This window comes from Scophthalmus maximus, chromosome 11, assembly GCF_022379125.1.
Source record: "Scophthalmus maximus strain ysfricsl-2021 chromosome 11, ASM2237912v1, whole genome shotgun sequence".
In the NCBI taxonomy this organism is placed as follows: Eukaryota; Metazoa; Chordata; class Actinopteri; order Pleuronectiformes; family Scophthalmidae; genus Scophthalmus; species Scophthalmus maximus.
This window is the reverse complement of record NC_061525.1, coordinates 11,047,073-11,064,360: the sequence shown is the minus strand read 5'-3', so window position 1 is coordinate 11,064,360 and position 17,288 is coordinate 11,047,073. Positions and strand designations below refer to the sequence as shown.

The 17,288-nt window shown below is 39.8% G+C and overlaps 1 protein-coding gene and 1 long non-coding RNA gene across 11 annotated transcripts in view; one reads left to right on the top strand and one right to left on the bottom strand.

Annotated features, from left to right (window-relative positions):
• Nucleotides 1-17,288, top strand: part of ncam1b (neural cell adhesion molecule 1b) — a 67,500-nt gene that overhangs the window by 45,821 nt on the left and 4,391 nt on the right. For 4 of the 10 annotated variants that reach the window (XM_035622706.2, XM_047335591.1, XM_047335589.1 and 1 more), the window contains 11 exons: nucleotides 2,941-3,091; nucleotides 3,257-3,444; nucleotides 3,779-3,875; nucleotides 6,000-6,170; nucleotides 6,881-7,009; nucleotides 8,271-8,303; nucleotides 8,999-9,001; nucleotides 10,745-10,869; nucleotides 11,477-11,657; nucleotides 13,902-14,100; nucleotides 16,642-16,758. In XM_035622706.2, the coding sequence (XP_035478599.2) occupies nucleotides 2,941-3,091; nucleotides 3,257-3,444; nucleotides 3,779-3,875; nucleotides 6,000-6,170; nucleotides 6,881-7,009; nucleotides 8,271-8,303; nucleotides 8,999-9,001; nucleotides 10,745-10,869; nucleotides 11,477-11,657; nucleotides 13,902-14,100; nucleotides 16,642-16,758 (1,394 nt within the window). Of the gene's footprint in view, nucleotides 1-2,940; nucleotides 3,092-3,256; nucleotides 3,445-3,778; nucleotides 3,876-5,999; nucleotides 6,171-6,880; nucleotides 7,010-8,270; nucleotides 8,304-8,998; nucleotides 9,002-10,744; nucleotides 10,870-11,476; nucleotides 11,658-12,621; nucleotides 13,577-13,901; nucleotides 14,101-16,641; nucleotides 16,759-17,288 lie in introns of those variants that run through there. The other 6 variants (XM_047335593.1, XM_047335592.1, XM_047335594.1 and 3 more) reach the window with 3 other exon arrangements.
• LOC118299199 lies at nucleotides 3,874-11,675 on the bottom strand. The gene is made up of 4 exons (XR_004789787.2): nucleotides 11,456-11,675; nucleotides 5,958-6,183; nucleotides 4,981-5,095; nucleotides 3,874-4,265 (listed from the first exon to the last, which is right to left on the bottom strand). It is a non-coding gene; the product is annotated as an uncharacterized LOC118299199 (long non-coding RNA).

Genomic DNA, 17,288 nt, shown 5'->3' with positions numbered 1-17,288 from the left:
GAAAAATTGGTGAGAAATACCACTTTGTTTTGTCTAATGTCAGTGCCAAGTGCACCGCACTGGAGGATAGAGCTGGAGCAGACCCATTTTTGGGCTTTTAAATGAACATATATTTGTGCTCTCACAAAGTATTTATACATTTGTACCATTTGACAGGAAATGAATGTGTATTTTTAGACCATTTGGTTCCTCAAATAGCCTTTCTATTTTACTTTCAAAAGAAAGGGAGCACTGCACATAATGTGACTTGGTCTTTTCCTTCTACTCCTTTTGATAATAGTTTTGAGAATGCGATGGGGTTTTTATTCCATTCATTGTTTTTAATAGTCACTAAGTATTGGCAGCTGATACACATTCATCAATGACACCTGTGAGGACACAAACCTGGGAAGGTAAACCCTCACCACTCACTATCACATCAGGAACGTACAATAGTAATTATTGGATTCATGTGCCACTTTGACAGATGGTTGCACTAACCTGTTGGTACAAAAAAAAAATGCAAGGATCATATAGACTCCTACCTTGAAAATAAGGGTGAAATATGTCATTTTGACCTCTTAGATTTGTGATCTGGTAATTTCACTAAGATTAAACAATTTCAAAATGCCCCAACAGGGTATCTTAGTAACTTAAGTTTCTCAGTTTTTAAGAAAGGATAAAGATAATCGCAAACAAGTGCCACTTTCCCCTAATCCTGGTACACACCCATATGTTAAAAAATATAACACCTTCCTTTTCATTTTATGAACAGTATTTTAGTTTGCTGTTGTTGTTTCCGGTTGTGAGTGTATTGGATTACAATAATGGATCAGGCAATGATCATTTCAGGAGTATGAGCACGCTGAGATGGCACAGTGGTACAGTGGTTAGCTGTCGCCTCACGGAAAGAAGCTTCTGGGTTCAGGGCCTTTCTGTGTGGTTTTTGCATGTTTTTCTCCAGGTGCTCCCGACTTCCTCCCACAGTCCAAAGACATGACGCTCAGGTTAAATGGAGAAGAGCACACTGAGCATGCTTGTTACAAATTGTATCTGAATGGTCTTGTGACAAGCTACAGAAGGAGAGATACATTCTAGGGGAACATACTTTTTGTTGTCCGGGACAGTTGTGATTTGGTGAGACATGAATTGAATGAATTGTCCATTGTATGCGTTCATGTTCCAGCAGTGTCTTCGTCTCCTCCGCTGGTTGAGCTGAAGAAGCTGTTGGAGAGCTCTGTTGTCAGTGTGGTTTGATTTATTTGAGGCGCTATTATTTCTCTTCCCTCGTCCAGTTTATTCCAGGTTTTCACAGAGACGTGAAATGGGATTTTCCGCCTATTTGTAACAGGCAGTAAAGCCAAAAATTCAGATCAAGATCATTTCATAAAGAAAGTCACTGTGGTGCATAATGCATTAACACTGAAAACTATAGTTATGACATATTAATGATTCACAATATTAAATTGCAGTTAACACATCATTTTCCACTGGTAGATAATGATATTCATTACAGGTTTCCTATCAGGAGTAAGCGGCTGCAGCCCCTGAGAAACTGTCCATGTGGTTCTAGCTTTGGTTTCATTTTGATTTCTCTAGAAAGTAGCAGCAAAAAATTTAAAGGCTGGAATTGAAAGGCTGTACATAGTGTGGCATGTTACGCAGCTGCAGGAGTCTGAAACTGTACAGTAGTTGAGGGAACATTTTCTGAACAGGGGTCAGAATAAAAGGTTAGTGTGTTATGTAAGTGTCTCTCTGGTCCTGCTACCAGCTATGCATAATGAATGCCCCAGACATGCTTTGTCCATTGAATTTGAATACAAACTAACAAGGGCTTCTCTTACATGGCCGCCCAGACTGGGCCCTCATTCAATATGTGTAAAAGCAACAGTACCATTGTTTTGCCTGTAGCTTGGATCAAAGCCATGAAAGCAACAAAAAGAGAAGCTCAGATATTCAGTTCTGCAGTACCTTGTTAAAGGAACAATTCACAAAAGCTTACTGTATAAAAACAGCATGTCCCAAATCCATAAATTAAATTTGAATTGGTTTAAGACTGAGTGAGTTTGAGATTTACTGTTTTCATCTAACACTTAAGATTCTTAAGATTAGGAGCCCAAAGAAACAGTTAAGTTGAAGTTTACCTAACTGATTTCTGAAGGGAAAATATTGTAAATAGTGTTATCGTAGCAGGGGGAAATGTTTTTTTAAGGCAAAATGTATCTATCTGAAACTCAACACCCCAACAGTTTAGAGTCACACAACGACGACACAGAGCTGTTGACCTTGTTGACTTGTGGTTGGACGTCGTAACTGTGCGTATCAAGTTAACGTAACCAGGAATCTGTACAACAGGAAGGTCATTTACACATCTCATTATCCAGCTGTCTGTTGTTATTTAACAGGTTTCAAATGCTATGTGACCTGACATGTGGCCTTCATCACTGAAAGTGGTGTTAAACGGAGGTTCAGAGCGTTGCAAGCAAATACATTTCTTTTTTTTAAACCTCAAGGAAATAATTATAATGTTATTTTACTTAAAAAGAAAAAAACAGTAGTGAAACCAAACCACTTAATGTCTGTAACACAGTAAAAGTGTGAGTGCGTAAGAGAAATGCTCTGTGGTGCCATGCATCAGCAAATTTCACGAGTTGGTAAGCCCTCGTGTGAAAAGCTCTCAATGGTTTCTAGTGCCTTCTATCATGAATTATTGATAAGCTCCCCTGTACTGTCAACTGTGTCCTTATGTTTCCACGTCTTTACCGAGCAGAATGTGCCCATTTCATTAATGTAATGTCTGTTCTGCTCATTAAAGGCCTGCTTCCTGAAGCGCTCTTTTTTCAGGTCTCGCATCTCTCTGCTGAATTGCGCTCAGTTGATGTATGTGTGCAATATGGCTATGGAAATAACCAATATGAATGGTTTATTTTCCTAAACAAAGCCATTACTTTTCTCATGCAGAGTCTGGATGGAAATGTGGTGGTGAGGAGTGATGCTCGGGTGTCCTCGCTCACTCTGAAGTACGTCAAGTACACAGACGCTGGTCAGTACCTCTGCACAGCACGCAGTGCCATCGGAGAGGATGGTCGGCTGGTATATCTGGAGGTTCGCTGTAAGTATTCCCTTCATTAATACAAGTGATTGGGCCAAAGAGAAAGCATTTTGCTGATCATGTTCAGCTCTTAAATTCTCTTTTTTTGGCACCACTAAAACCACAAAATCAAAAAAAAAAGCACTGGCAGAATGTTCGTATCAAATGCATTTTTTTGTTTCCTAGATGCCCCTAAAATACATGGTAATGTGGCAATGTATACCTGGGAGGGAAACGCGGTGAATATCAGCTGTGAGGTCAAGGCTCATCCCAGTGATGTGTCTATTCTTTGGCTGAGAGACGGACTGCAACTCCCCAACTCAAACACCACCAACATTAAGATCTTCAGAACTCCATCCACCAGCTATCTGCAGGTACACACACATTCGTCAAGCCACGATTTGTACACACATACACGTAGAGTCCTTCCATCGACACACACACACACCCACCCACACAACCCTTGTGTCATCAAGATTTCATGACCATAGGCTCGAAGTGAAGGGTTTTCTTTCAGCTTCATTGTGTAAGAAATCAGATGAATAATTCAGCAGCAGGAAAGCTCAAAGCAACTAAAAAAAATAGGCTACGCTAATGGACAAACAAAGAGTTCACCTTCAGAGTGTTTGACACACAAGTTTCTTCTTCTGTTTTGGTATATTGCCCTTCATATATTTGCTGCTTTTTCTTTCTTTTTTCCTTCTCCAGATAACCCCGGAGTCTGAAAATGACTTTGGGAGCTATAACTGCACTGCCTCTAATGAGATGGGCACAGAGCACAAGGAGTTCCTGCTCATCCAGGCTGGTCAGTGATCATACTGTGATTCAGAATCCTGCCTCTCTCATTTATTTGTCTGGCTGGTTTTTGATGGTTGGAAGTTAATTTCATTGTAGAACACAAATTAAATTGCACGTAATACCCAGGCTTCAGAGGAGGATTTTTCACCCATATTCAAACACATTAGACCAAAACATCTACTACAATGTGAGATTACACAGAGCAGTGTTTGTTTATATGGATGATGAATGTAGATGAGATGAAAATCAAACCAAAATTACATGATTTAACGTTACTTCCATGTAGCTGCTTAAAAAGAATAAAACTAGCCACAGTCTTTCAGTTCATGCAGGCTTCAGAAACACTGTTGTGCATTAGTGTTTATAATGTCAGCTTCTTTTAGATCTGGTCTTAGTCCTGAAATGAAAAAAAGAGCCCATGAAAGTTTTGGTCAGATTTAGTCCACCTCACCATTTTTATTTTTAATGAAACTCTATTTAGTCAAGATCATTAAAGAGCATCTTAGTTCCACCTCCAATAGGACACATTATCAGCACATCTACTGCAATCAAACACTCGGTGAACAGAAAAACACAAAACTCACAAAACACTCCTGTGATGAAACCGACTTTAGATATTCAGGATTGTGCAAGAAAGCTGTTGATTTTATTCTGTAATTTTGTAGATCTTAGTTGTAGATTATATGATACAGTGAGGTTGTTAACTATCATTTGAATTAGTAAATAAAATATTTGGGAAAAACTTGACACAAAACAAGCAAATACACAATACTAATACCACACAGGCTTTATCGAAGCCTGAAACGATCTTCAACATTATAAACCGTGAATTATAATAATCAGTTGATGTTTGACAAGTAGACAACATTAAACTGTCACAGTCGCATTCAAATCTACAAGACCTGAAGGGTCTGTGGCAATTAAGCTGTTTAATACAGCAATTGAAACAAACAGCTCAAAGCTGACTGGACTACTGACATTCAGTGACACTAAATCTCAATCTACAAACACTGAAGCAATGTCCCGTTGTTGCGATGCTCATAGATGAGGTCACACCACTGCCTTGAGCTTAATATGGCTTAAAAGTAAAGTAACGTTACTAAACATCTTACCTCGGTTTCTGCGTGGTGTCTCCTCAGGTTGCGCTGCTGTAATGCAGAATCTCCAGAAATAAGGTGGAAATGTGAAGCGCAGTCATTCATTTTGTCCCCTGAGTGTATCAACATCCTGTCATAGTCATGTGAAAAACAAGAGATGGTCAACAAACACTTCGTCATAGCTTTCGTTAACAAAATTGACACGATCGTGCACAAAGTTTCACTGGGTGTATTATGAAGTAAAAGAACGTTCATGAACGTTACGACATTAAACTTTAACATCCCATCACCACCAGCTGATACCACAGACTGTGAACTAAGCAGTACATCAGACAAATGGAACAGAGAGCAGGAAGATAATGCAGCACCCAAGCCACAATTTCAAGTAAATGAATTGAAAAGACTCCACATTCAGAATATGGTAAACTACAGATATTACAATTTACCACAATTGTCCTCACACCACAGTGTGTGAATTCAGCCACCAGCACTTGGACACAGATGTAGTTAATACATTTTGCCATTCTCTCGCAAATAGAGTGAGCTTGTTGTGCTGGGTGAACCAAAACAAGTTGTTCTTTTCATTAAGCTTGTCTTACACGAATGTAAGTAATTGTCTATTGTGTTAACCGGAAATGAGATATTAGCTATGAAAATCTAAAATTAGGTGACACTCAATGATTTTATTTTCAGTATGATCTTTTTTTTCTTCAGTACCCGTGCATTTCTCATCATTTCAGACCGACTTTGGAACAGCTGTTACTTGTCAAAGGATTCAAATGTTTCTCCCTACCTTTATTTTTTCGGATGATGTTGAAGAGTGTGCACCTTTTAGAGAAAGATAAACTACTCTTAGCTGTCAAAAGTCGTAGATTCCTTATGAAGATGAAGCTGGTTCCACATGTAATTTGGAGCCATTAGGAGCTGTGAGCACATTCTCTAAGTGTAATGGAACAATGGAGTCTGACAGTGTTGGTGTGCTGCAATCTTACAGGTTTTTGTTGTAATCACACAGCATTTCCTCCCGTTAACAGATGTGCCATCAGCTCCGTTCATCAGTGAGGTGAAGCCCTTCTCCACCACAGCACAGGTCCAGTTTGAGGAGCCCGAGTCCACTGGAGGTGTTCCTGTCCTGAAATTCCGGGCGGAGTGGAGGCCGCAGGGCAAGGGCAGCTGGGTGCAGAGGGTGTACGAGGTCCAGGATGGTAAGAACATGAACTGAAACAACAATGATGCTGTTGTTTTAGGAAATACTGTTTTATTTTTGTGGGGGGGGGGTAAAGGCTCTATTTTAGCACTCTCAGCACATGGCCTTTGTACATTTGAGGCGTGTCTAAATCCACTTTAGCTGGTTTAATGCTCCAGCAGTTGCATGGTTCAAATCGATTGAACTAAGTCTCTTAATCAATCATGGGCGTGTTCTGGGCATAACATTTAATAAACCCATTAGATTGACATTGCATTTTTTTAAAAGACTGATGCACTCGCTTTGCACCGGGTTTGAGATAGGTCTCTGGATTAGAAGCCAATTTTAATAAAAAGAAAGAAAAAAAGAGTGATGCAAGGTTTTTGTTTTCAATGTTAAATTTGAATTTGAATTTTTGATTTAATGTATAACACTGGAACACAGGTCATTTTATTAAACATTTCAGCTATTGTAATTTGATAATTTCATATAATGAGTGTGCATGTTTTGTCATATGCAAACTCCTCCTTTCAGACCCTCTCTAATAACATTTATCTGTTTTTTAAACATTGTTGAAATGAAATGAGGGTTGAGCTAATCACTGTTTAATTGTGATGGAATTAATTATGCATATATCGTTGGAACAGGGGATGTGTTTGTTTTACCACTAATCAAAATGATCAAGGTGATCTCAGCAGGGATTGCTCTGCCTCTGATATGTTGTAACAGGCTCCATCAGTGAGGCGACTATCACAGGCCTGAAGCCAGAGACCAACTACGAAATGAAGTTGACTGCCATCAACGGCAAGGGTGAAGGTGAAAGCAGCCCGGCTGAGTTCTTCAAGACAGAGCCTGTCCGTAAGTGGCTTCTTTTCTTTTTTTTAACCTCTGTCTCCAAAAACACATTACCTGAGATCAGTCTTCTCTATCTTGAAGTAAAAAGTGCTTGTCTTTCCCATTGCTAATCTAAAAACTCGTTGAAGATCAGAGTTTCTCAGAAAAAGCTTCCAACAGAGTATTTTTCAATCTAAAGTCTGTCCTCTCCCGAGTTCTTTTCTGTTGTTGTCCAGGAGTCCCACTGACACAGGAACTAACTCATCGACCTGCTTGTTTGGCTTCCCTTTCAGGGAGAGACCTTGAAATCTAAGCATTCAGGAAACGTTTTTATCCTCAAGACCAACTGGTCAAACACCATCTTGCTATTTTAAGCATTAAATTGCAGTTTGACGTGGATCTAATCACACATTAATTTAAAATTCACCGTTTTTAAGCCCTTTTGTTAGGCCCATTATGTTGTTGCGAACCATGAATTGAAATCTGAATATGAATTATTCCTTGGTTCTTTAAATACCAGCCTTGTGGTGAGTGTGTAACTCCTTTAGTTTTTAGCACCCTCTGTTGGTTGGCGATCCACGTTTTAGGAGGGGAAACTGCTGCCTCCTGTTGGATTAATAGTGAATGTGCCTATTGACTTAAAATGTATCCCCTTTTTATTTTAATAACATAATCTCATGTTGTCTGCGTTTGGTGATTCAGCTCTTTTTGCTCAGTTCTCAGTTTAATGTGAACTTTTCTTTCATCAGCATGTCCTAACCCTGTTTCTCTGTTTTTACACCTACACAAAACACTTCTGAAACTAAAATTTAAACTCATGACAAAAACAAGACAAAAAGTTAATTTATATTTTATAAAAAAAGTGTGCTTTTTATGACTAAAGTAAGACAAAGAGCAAATCTTTGTTTTTTATATTTTGTACAATAGTAATTTATTGGACTGAATGAACATTGTTTGATGTCCATTCAAATGACCAGAATAAATTAGCTGGAATGTTTTCAGGAAATATAAATTTTTTATTTCATATAAAAAAGGATGTTTCACTTCATGCCACCTTTGAAGCAGCCTTTCATTTTCATGTGTGCCTCCTCTACCTCATTAAACCTTTAAATGTGGTAATCATAAAGCAAAAAATGTTTTTTTTTTCCTCTTGTAATTTTTTGGTGCAGCCTTAGTCGGCCAGACTTGAGTCTCCTCAGTGAAAGTGTTATTACAGAGATCCAGGTAGACATTTGTTCAGACGGCTGATTCTAATTGCCTGATATCTTCTCTTTTATGTTCCTAGACAACACTTTTCGTTTTTCCCCTGACGTTACAGGTTTGTTCTGTAGTGAGAATAATAGAAGATTAGTGTGTGTAGCTGTTCGTTTCATTGAAGGACATCCCTGTCTCCCTTACTGGTTAGCTGCATTTGTAATAACTTTAAAGCATAGTTAGTAGAAACTGTCCCCATATATGGCCTCCTCATCCTCAATTCATCTGTCATTCAATGTCTATTTCACTCACATCACATAATTTTACAGCTGAGGTATCAAGATATAATTTTTTCTTTTTAAATAATTGGCTTAGTGACAGCATCATGAGTTAGTGCCAAATCTGCAGCTCAGAAGCTGTACATTGCCGCTCTTCCGCCAGCTATCTGGTGAAGCTTAGGAATGTTTACATTTTGGATAAAGCCCATCAACAGCTGCCGTGAACATTAAAGTCTCTAAAGTCAAGAGGAGATTGCTGTTAGATGTCTGTTGCTCTTTTCACATTGAAACCCAATCAGAAGAATTTCTGTGCTCAGCTCTTGTTTACCAGTGTGACTAGCTCTGTTGTGATTCCCCATCTGTTTTAGTTTGTCTCTAGGTCATTTATTTTCCGTCCTCTATCTGTATCTGACTTTCTGCTGAACCTGACTGTCTGTTACGTCTTCTATGTCTGTCTTCCTCCTTTGACCACTCACGTGTGCATTTCATGTTTCACTGTTGTTTGGCTTGCATGGTGCTGATGATCCCCTCCACTCTGCAGAAGGTAACTTGATGTTGCAGATTTTTGAAAGAAGATTCCTAACTGTAAACGGAGAATCCTGCAATTAAACAGCACGTCCATTGCTTCTACTCAATCATGTTAATACATGTCTACCTCCGTCCTATTAATCGAGTCATGTAGACACTTGCCTTGGCAGGATAAATGAGCGAGAGCCAGAGCTGTCGTCGCAGTAATAGATAACAGTCAAGAGTGTTTAATATCAGCATCACTTGGATGGTACTGATAGCACGCTACCTGAGGGATGGTACCTCTCCTCAGTATAGGGTGTTTTACTATAAATCAAGTGTGTAATAAACAGTTTCCTCTAATCACAAGAGGAATCCTAATCGGTGTCCTCCCATCTTCACACAAAATATGACTCATGCAGCAATGTGCTCTGATTCTCAATCAGCAGCTCTCACTAATCCTCCTCACTGCTGTGGCTCCCATACATGATGTACCTTCCATATTGTTTATCATGTTTAATCTTAGTCTGATTACCATCACTCTAGTCTAAATCCACTAACATAGACAGATGAGTTAATCAGGGTATCAAATGCAAGAAATTGGGAAACTTTTCCAGAGCCTGGGAGTTGGTACAGCAAAAGCTGAGTCACCATGAGTCTTCAAATGTGTGTTGGGCGAGTTCAGGAGCCCTCGAGACCTTACGGACGTATATGAGCTCAGCAACTCATGTATGATTGTGCTCAGTTGTGTCATTCTCTAAAACTAAATGGAAGGATTTTTAATTGAGTCCTAAATTTGACAGGCTCTACTGTTGATAATTGCAGATGTGCTACAACCTTTTGGAGCACATTACAATACATGACAATACCAACCACACTGAATAACTAACAATTAAGTTCAACTGGGACACTTAAAAACAACTTACCCAGGCAACCTACAGTACCCATGTAAAATTTAAAAAAATCTGATTTTGTTGTTTATCTGCAGAAAACCAGGAGGCCGAGTGTCACTGATCTCCTTTAAAACAAAAGTTGGTTTTCAGGTTTCACAAATAAAAGAAAGCATTGGCATGGCAATGACAAGAGACGGATAAGGAATAAGGTAGAATAAGGTGGGTCCTGGGATTGACCCTTGAGGAACTCCACAGGTCAGATGAGCGCAGTTTGTGAGCAGTGGATACAAATAACTATTGTTAAATAAATCTGCTGTCCATTTCAGTTTGACCTAATTGTTATTTGTCATATGTTTACATGTTTAATATACATTGATTGTGCAAATAAATATTATGAGTTTAAAAAAGACAAAACATTGCTCAGTGCTTGATAAGAAAGTCTGTCTTTAACCAGTTTGTTTTGCTGTGAAATGAAAACCCTACATCAACATTGTATTCAGTGATAAATGACTGTCTAAAATGTCAGTTGAAGCCTTGTATGACACTGGGGGAATGTCAGTCTCTAATTTTGAATGTTACTCAGCCTCTCAGACTGAATCAGATAAGCATGTGGCTACGTGTCATTTAGTAATGAGTCTGAGATGACGCACACCACCTTGAGGCAAAAGATTGAGGAAGGACAAGTGACCTAAAAGGACAATAACAAAGACCAGTTTCAAACTTGAAACTTTCTTCAAATTACTAATGAAGTTGGGTTTTTTTCCATTCTTTAATTCTGTCGACTGACGGAATTGACTCTTCCTCCTACTTCGCAAATAACACATCTGGATCTTTGCATTTCAGAAAAGCAATGAAATAAGCTCTGTGTTGCTCATGTGTGCCGGTAGGGAATCCCAACCCTCCTAAGATTGAAGGGGCTCTTCAACCTAAAGGCAACTCCCTAAAGGTCAGCTTGATCAAGCAGGATGACGGCGGCTCACCCATCATACATTATCTCGTCCGCTATAAACCCGTGAGTATGGCAATTTAAAAATATATTTTTTAAGCATTCTTAAAATGCCCTAAATTCTCTCAAATAACATGTCAAATATGAATTTCTGCTGGTTTTCCTAGTTGTCGGTGATAGTGAATGGAATTAGTTCTCTGTTTTTTCCCCTTACCTTTCATGAACTAAATGATTAATGGGTTTATCTAGTACATAATTACCATTTTCATTATAAATTTATAGTTATTTGCGTAACAAGATCCCAACTTGAAAAACATTTAAAATTTTAAACCTGCCTTGTCTAACTTGTCTAATTCTGTCATGTTAAAGCCTTCATGTTAATGCACTTAGAGCTGAAACAATTTGTGTATTGATTGATTAGTTGATCGACAGAAAATGAATGTGCAACCATTGCTTTTCCTTGTGTTGCACCTCAGAACATTGAAAGTCCTTGGGTTTGGACTATTTGTTGGACCAAAAAAGAGAAATGATGCACAATTTTCCTTATTTTCTTATGATTTATACACTAACGAATCAATAATTAAGAGTAATTAACTATAGATTTCAATTGAAAATTAAAAAATTATTGTTATTTGCAGACAAATGTACGTACCGTGTATCTCCGTGTCCTCAGATACAAGCGTCAGAGTGGAAACCAGAAATCCGACTCCCGAGCAGCAGCGAGTACGTGGTTTTCAGCGGGCTGGAGTGGGACACAGAGTACAATGTGTTTGTGGTGGCTGAGAATCAGAAGGGCAAGTCCCAGCCAGCGACCATGTCCTTCAGGACGTCCACAGAGCCAGACGCCATCCCAGGTACCCTCCCTCAAGTCACTCACACGAAACTAAACCAGAACTAAAAGGCCAGAAAACTGAGGAGCCAAACTCAAAGCTCGAAGCCTGAGCGTCCCGTTCTATCTTTAACTCTCCTGCCCTTCTGAAAGGTGAATGACAACTAAATATATCTACATCAATAGATTTCCTGGACAGTAGTGAGCCACAAATGAGTTTTGACAGCCCCTTGCTAAATGAGTTTGAGTTTGCGCTCCCAGAACTGGGACAGGCACATTCCACGGAGGATGAAACGATTCCTTCTGAATGATTGTACTTTTCCTTTTGTTAACTATTAAAATAGCAGCTTGAGTGGATAGTTTGTCCCTTTGTAGAAGGAGCCTTTAAATTGACCCTTGACAACTACTGATTAACTCGTACCTTGAGGCTGCAGCTGGGGGTTTGTTTTTTTGTTTTATACTAACCGTACAAAAACCAGCAGCCTGTTAGATTCACTCTAGGTGCTAGAGAGTGCCGAGCGCTTTGCTGAAACGCTGCAGCGCACCATTGTCTTCCTCTCACTTCTTTTTCCAATTCATTTTCCAATCCAAAGCATTTCCCTCTCACTCACCACTGAAGCACCATCGTGTCGACATGTAGTTCTCCCTTTGTGCTCTGCTTTTGCTTTGATCGGTTGCTGTTTTTTTTCCCTCCCTTGACACAAAAATCTGTTTGGTTTTTTTGTTTGTTTGTTTTTACTTTTGGTTTTCAGACCTGACACATTTTCACTTTCTCTCTTCCTCTGTTTTCCCCACCCTTCTCTTTTTCCCCTCTATGGTTCCCTTCATTCCCTCCCCTGTACTCGTCCTTTTTTCTGTCCCTTTCTCTCAATGTTCCTGCTCTCTCTCCTGCTCCTGGACATTGGTGTGGTGGACCACGTGAACATTTTCGTACCGACCTGTGTGCATTTTGGTGTTTTCGGGGGTTGTGCTGTCCTCCCCCCTCTCAGCCACTCAGGGCTGCTCATCTGTGACATGCTCTTTGGCATCACTCATCCTGTCCGTCATCACTGTACTTCTGCTCTCTTAGTTTTTGTGAGGAATCCGCACCATAACTGTAGAGGAGAGCTCGCCTTTTCTCTGGCCTGGCTGTCTCTGTGGACGTGTTCACTCCTTAAAAAAACAGACGTCGTCCACAACAGACTTGTGTCTGATATGATTCCTGTGTAGCTTGAGAACAGACCAGACAGACGTGCTGAACCAAAGGCAGCGGAAAACCTGCGCCTCCCACAGATTCTCTCTGCTCAGCGTTAGCGCAGCCGGTAATCAGCACTAGACAACAGAGAGGAGACAGATTAGTTATAAACACTAGTGGTATTGAAATGTTGTTTTAAAAAATAGCACTTAGAACAGAGTAACGGCTGAGTGCTGGACCTGTACGTTTACATGAATACTGTATTATATTCTTTAATCACTCACAAAATTTTGCATATGTACTGTAAATGTTTGTAAGATTAACGTTTACATTATTGAAAACCGAGACAGCTAACTGAAAATGTTTATAATAATGACACAGTTGACAACTGTTATTTTTGTGCTTATTACTCAGAAAAATGTCCCGATATTTCTCAAGCATGTAATGTATCAAATACCAGTTTTTATATGTTTATTACTGGAGGGTGCTCTACTCAGCTGTATTTCATTCACTAGCAGATTGTGTTTACCTGTTAATTATTGGTATCACGAGAGTTAATATGATCATTAAACAGAGAATATTTTTAGATAGTTGTCCTGCAGTCTACTGCTACAACTGAAATGGACTTTAGACCAAACGTGATGATGCATTTCAGCCTTTTGTACGTTCATCTTGTCCACAAAATATCCTGCATGTGTAGGTTACTAGCAACACAGTGTAAGCGTTGGTTTGCTCTGATTTTCTAATACCAAATAAATGTGTTGAATATATTTTTTTATGTTTTTTTAAATGACAGCCTTACCCTAAAACATGAGCATATAAATTCTGCAACATGCCTCATATTTACAACAAAGTTGTATACATAATTGAGCCTGACAACCGGGTCCACACAAACACATTGCACTGCATCTAAATTCATGCTGAGACAACTAAAAGCTCAGTGCTCAAACCAGGTGAGTGGTTTCTGTTTTATGGTCACATTTTGTGGTTACAGTAGCATAGCAGCACATTATTTAGTTGTTCATGGCTGTTTCTATGAAACCATCACACCGGAGTTGTTAAGTGCTCTCTCTCTCATGTCTCCCCCTCTGGCAGATCTGAGTGACGAGGCAGCGCTCTCCATGGGGATCATGCTCTGGGCAGGGATCCTTGTCGTGGTGTTTATACTGCTGCTGCTGGCTGTGGATGTCACCTGTTACTTTGTCAACAAATGTGGCCTCATCATGTGCCTCTGCGGCAAATCTGGCACAGGCACCAAAGGACACAACTTGGAGGAGGGCAAGGCAGCGTTCGTGTGAGTACTGGAGACACTCCTGCAGCTCCGTGTGTCAAACACTGACTCTTGGTCAGATTAACATTACGGTCCAGTGATACTGAAGGACCAAATTTTCCTTTCCGGTCATCACACATGCATTATTTTTCATGATATATTTTATCACATGACTGTGTGTCAAGAAAATGTCTGGAAAATTGGGAGTTTACCTTGAACATATGAAAATCTCTATCATTCTGGGTAGAGCAGCAGGACGCAGGACATGACGACAACTCCGCTGCGGAAAATATTTTTGTTTACAGTCATCAACACGCCCACTGTGAATTCTCCAGAGATGTTCCTTCTGTATTCTCACATGGCCTCACTCGGACATTTTCTGGACATTTTACTCGGGTGTTGGCAGGAAAAGTTCCGGAAAATCTCTGCAACATTTGTGTTCTCACATATGCATATTCTTATGTTTAACTGAGGCTTCGTAAATTAAATCAAGTGGGATATTTACCCATGTTGAACTTCCTAATTTCTTACTATGCCTCCAACGTAGCTCAGCAAGGACACACTACAAACATAAGGAGGCAGAATTCATACCAAATTAATGATTAATAAGCACAGGAACTTGACGTTCACATGAACATTTGACTAATGATTCAAGACAGAATCTTTTTTTAAAGAGTTACAACTACTACTAGAGAGTACTCACCGTGAATTGTTATCAGCAGGTATAAATACAATCTGTAAAGTGTGACTTCATTGAAAGAAAAATCTGCCCTGCATGTTGAGACCTCAGCGAACTCTGCTTCTAACCCCCCTCAACCAAAGCTGGTGAACACTACGAGCAGAAGGGGTAGACAGTAAATATTCCCCCATGAAGAAAAAGTGATTTAGAAATGAATCTGTTTATCGTCCGAATGCCCAATTAGCGCGTTGAGCCCCGACCACAATGCAGCAGAGTTGAGATAACGAGAATGTTAATGAGAGCCTGGTGCAAATCAAAGACCTGTGGATCGCGTCTCGTTATGCGCCGTAATGTTTCCAGATACACATCACATTAGCATCAGGTGGAAATGGAGCCTGAGAGAAACACGGCTCCAAATCAGTGCTAATGGGGCTTTGTATCAACTGGATGTGTAAACATATATAACCATGGTGTTCCTTAATTCACCGTATCAACTTCATGTGGTGATAATATGTTGTGTTTACAGCTTGTTGTGCTGCCCTGAGGCGGCCAAACAAAATCCATTCATCCAATATATCCATGTGTAAATAAAAGACCATGTGACGCGCTCTGAGTTATTATGAGAGATGAATATGTCTAAAATGTCGAGCTGCAACAGTTAATCGAATCACCAACTATTTTGTCAATTGGCTAATCGGTTCAAGTCATTTTTATTTTTAAAAAGTCAAAATTCTCTGATTTCACCTCCTAAATGTGAATATGTACTGTTTCTTTGCCCCACTGTGGGAGCAGACTGAATATCTTTGGTGTGAGGACAAAAAAAATCTTGAGGTTTGGAAAATTTCACAATTTTATGGACCAAACAATTAATCGAGAAAATAATCGCCAGATTAATTGATAATGAAAACAATTGTAAGTTGCAGCCCTACTTAAATGTATTTACATTCATACACTTTGTTTTTTTAGATCAAGTTTTTCTAATTTATGTTTTTGTTTACACAATTTCAAGCACGGACATTGAAGATGATTCAGACTTTTGGCTGAAGGTTTTATGTTTCGGCTGATTGTGTAAGAGATACCCGGAGACTCGTGATGGTCCTCGGCCAGTACTGTAACTTAAGGAGCGGGGAAGATTCCATAAATCAATAAAGTGGACCATTATATTAGATGAAGCTTTTAGAGGGGTTTACTCCTTCAATGGAAATATGAAAGGTGCAGGGATTAAGTGAGCCATTGAACTAATTATCACATGTGCACAAGTGAGGCGCTTTTGGATCAATTTGAGTGGGGTGTTGTATTGTGTATTGATCTGTGCTACATTTAATGCTGCCACACAAACAACTGCATGTGTCTGCAACACATCCTCCATTTGGTCTGTAGACATAAGCTGTTTTAAGAAATGAACTAATGAAAACTTGGGTCTGGGCATTGTCCATATTTGCCTTTCACATATGAAGGACGCAGTAGGAGATTGTCCGATTTTTTGTGTATAATCATCAACTCGCCCACTTGCTGTGCTGTGAATATTGTGGATATGCTGTATTCTCCCATGGGCTCCCATGTACTAAGGATGATTTCTTGCTTTTTTTTTTAACAGATAATCTCAGCTACTTATAAATGTGTTGCCTGTCAAAAAATTCTAATCACAACTTCCCAGAGTCCAAGATGACGTCTTTAATACAGACGATGAATCATCTCATTTAAGAAGCTGAACACCGAGAAATGGGAGGATGTTTTTTCACTACATTTGTCTGACAAGTCTCGGATTATTGTTCTGTTGATCGACAAATCGATTGAATGACTAATTGTTTCACCTCTGCTTGTGCCACTTCAGAGACAATAGCGATAAGTTTCACCAAGATATCTACGTCTTGCTGTCCCTACAGGAAAGATGAGTCCAAAGAGCCGATAGTGGAAGTCAGAACAGAGGACGAGTGCACAGCCAATCACAACGCGGCAGGACCGACAGAACCCAATGAAACGACGCCTCTCACAGAGCCAGAGTAAGTGGACGCTGACATGCGGCACATGATCGTTTGACTGCTCAAGTCCTTTTTAGCAGTTGAACATTGCACTCCACTTCAAAGAATATTCACATTGTTCACCAGGGCGACATTTGCCCCTTGATATTCTCTGAAACCTCGAGGTCATTCTTGAGTGGAGTCCACTGAACGGCTGCTGTTGCTTTTCTGTTTTTACTCCCTCTCGGAGGGATTACTGCACTTTGTGTTTCTCCTGCAGCATTTGGAGAGTTTTCTGTTCATTAGTACCAAGGCTGAAGCAATACCAGTTTAAAGACACAGAAAGGCTTTACCCCTCTTTGAGTGTGGTCAACTCATGAAGCCATTTGACAACCTCAGCAGCCATCTCTCATATGAGCACTGTGGAAAAGTGAGATTATACAGTATGAGACTGTCACTGGTACTGTTTAACCCTTATGGGTGGTTCTGCGTGGTGCTGTAGTGTTCAGCAGGACTGGTGCTTCTTTACTACATTAGTGTCCCCAGTCAGTGTTCTCTGTGTTGGTGTGTGT